General features: G+C 54.4%; 1 protein-coding gene across 1 annotated transcript in view; it reads left to right on the top strand.

Annotated features, from left to right (window-relative positions):
* AGMAT (agmatine ureohydrolase (agmatinase)) overlaps positions 1-878 on the top strand; it is a 3,239-nt gene extending 2,361 nt beyond the window's left edge. Inside the window, exons 6-8 of the mRNA XM_010283691.1 lie at positions 203-382; positions 579-663; positions 766-878. Of these exons, the coding sequence (XP_010281993.1) occupies positions 203-382; positions 579-663; positions 766-878 (378 nt within the window). The remainder of the gene's footprint in view (positions 1-202; positions 383-578; positions 664-765) is intronic.
* Positions 879-1,605: the final 727 nt, after the last annotated feature.

Genomic DNA, 1,605 nt, shown 5'->3' with positions numbered 1-1,605 from the left:
CATCTTGTCCCATGCCGGTGGCTTGGCCTGCAGGACAGGCACTCCCAGTGCCGTTAGCTGAGCAGAGAGTGAGAAAGCGGGGGTGAGCGGAGGGTGCTTCAAGGTGTGGCTCTGCCGCTCGGCCCCAGGATGAGGGTTCATCTTGGCAGAAATTCCCAGCGGCGCAGGGGATGCTCCGCTTTGCCCATCTTTCCCTGAGCAGGGTTTCCGAGTAGTGCCGGCTGAAGAGTGCTGGGGGAAGTCCCTGGCGCCGCTGATGCGAGAGGTGAGGCAGCAGATGGGGCGTGAGGCAGTGTACATCAGTTTCGATATCGACAGCCTGGACCCCGCCTACGCCCCGGGCACTGGCACACCGGAGATCGCTGGGCTCACGCCCGCGCAGGTAAGGGGGACGCAGCTTGGTTTCCCAAAGCAAAAGCTGCGGGGAGGCTGGGGAGCGGTTCGTAGCGGGAATGAGGAGCTGCTGCGATTTGCTCTGTCTAGGTTGGCTTTCCCTCGCTGCACGTCGGGGAAGCAGAGCCCTGACCTGTTCGCTCGGTCAGATGCGTTTCACGATCCCAAATCTGTTTTTTCCCTAGGCTTTGGAGATTATTCGTGGCTGCAAAGGACTGAACATAGTGGGATGTGACCTCGTAGAAGTTGCACCGATATACGACGTCTCCGGTGAGTCTAGAGGTGGTTGAGAGCAAGATGTGCGCCTGGGTGCAAGCGGTCGGGCCTTCATGGCTTGGGTTTTTCTTCCTCCCTCTTTTTGTCTGTTCTCAGGTAACACAGCCCTTCTGGGGGCAAACCTGCTGTTCGAGATGCTATGCGTTCTCCCCAGAGTGACGACGAAGTGCAGGCAGCTCCCACCCGCCCCAGGGGCAACGCAGCTCTGACCTCAGCCAAGGCTTTCTGCGTCCCATTCCCCTCACCCGCTTGCAGCGATGGCGAGCTTTGCAGTAAGGGATAAATGCCACTTACCCCTAGCAAAGGTAATTTGAAGCTGGTAAACTGTACGTAGTGGATGGGTTTGAACAGCCCATTTAACTGGCGCCCATAGCTTTCGAGTTTGCCTGGGAAAGGTGAGGCTGGTGGCATTTTGCCTCCGCTTTTCACCACCTGCCTCACAGCAAAACTGTCGCTGTAAAAGTTTTCTCCCGATACGATGCAGCAGCAGGATGATGAAGGCCGAGGAAGGCAGGGCCGCCAAGGCTGGCCTAGCACTCGTCCTGAGAGTAGGAGGGGATGTTTGACTGAATTTCCTGCTGGGGATATCCAGGCATCTCCTACAGCAGGAGCGGCATAGCTAGTACATGGAGACACAGAGCCACCTCGTCACACATTAAAATAGTTTATTTTGGTTGTGAATCTGTAGTCGTCTTAAAACAAAAAGACATCAGTGCCTCTTCACAAACAAAAATTAAAAAAAACCAAAAAAACAAAAAAAACCAGAACAAAACAACCAAAAAAACCGCTGACAACTTTGCCAAATAAGTTAATTTTCCCCCCACACCTCCCGGTATCAAAAGTGCAAAATATGTACCTAGTTTTCAGTCCTACTTCTCGGGCTGCAGCAGCGTGCTAGTTCCTGGCAGGCTTTTGGTGAATGGCAGAGTGGAGGCA

This window comes from Phaethon lepturus, unplaced genomic scaffold (assembly GCF_000687285.1).
Source record: "Phaethon lepturus isolate BGI_N335 unplaced genomic scaffold, ASM68728v1 scaffold14403, whole genome shotgun sequence".
NCBI lineage: Eukaryota > Metazoa > Chordata > Aves > Phaethontiformes > Phaethontidae > Phaethon > Phaethon lepturus.
This window is presented reverse-complemented; position numbering and strand designations above follow the sequence as displayed.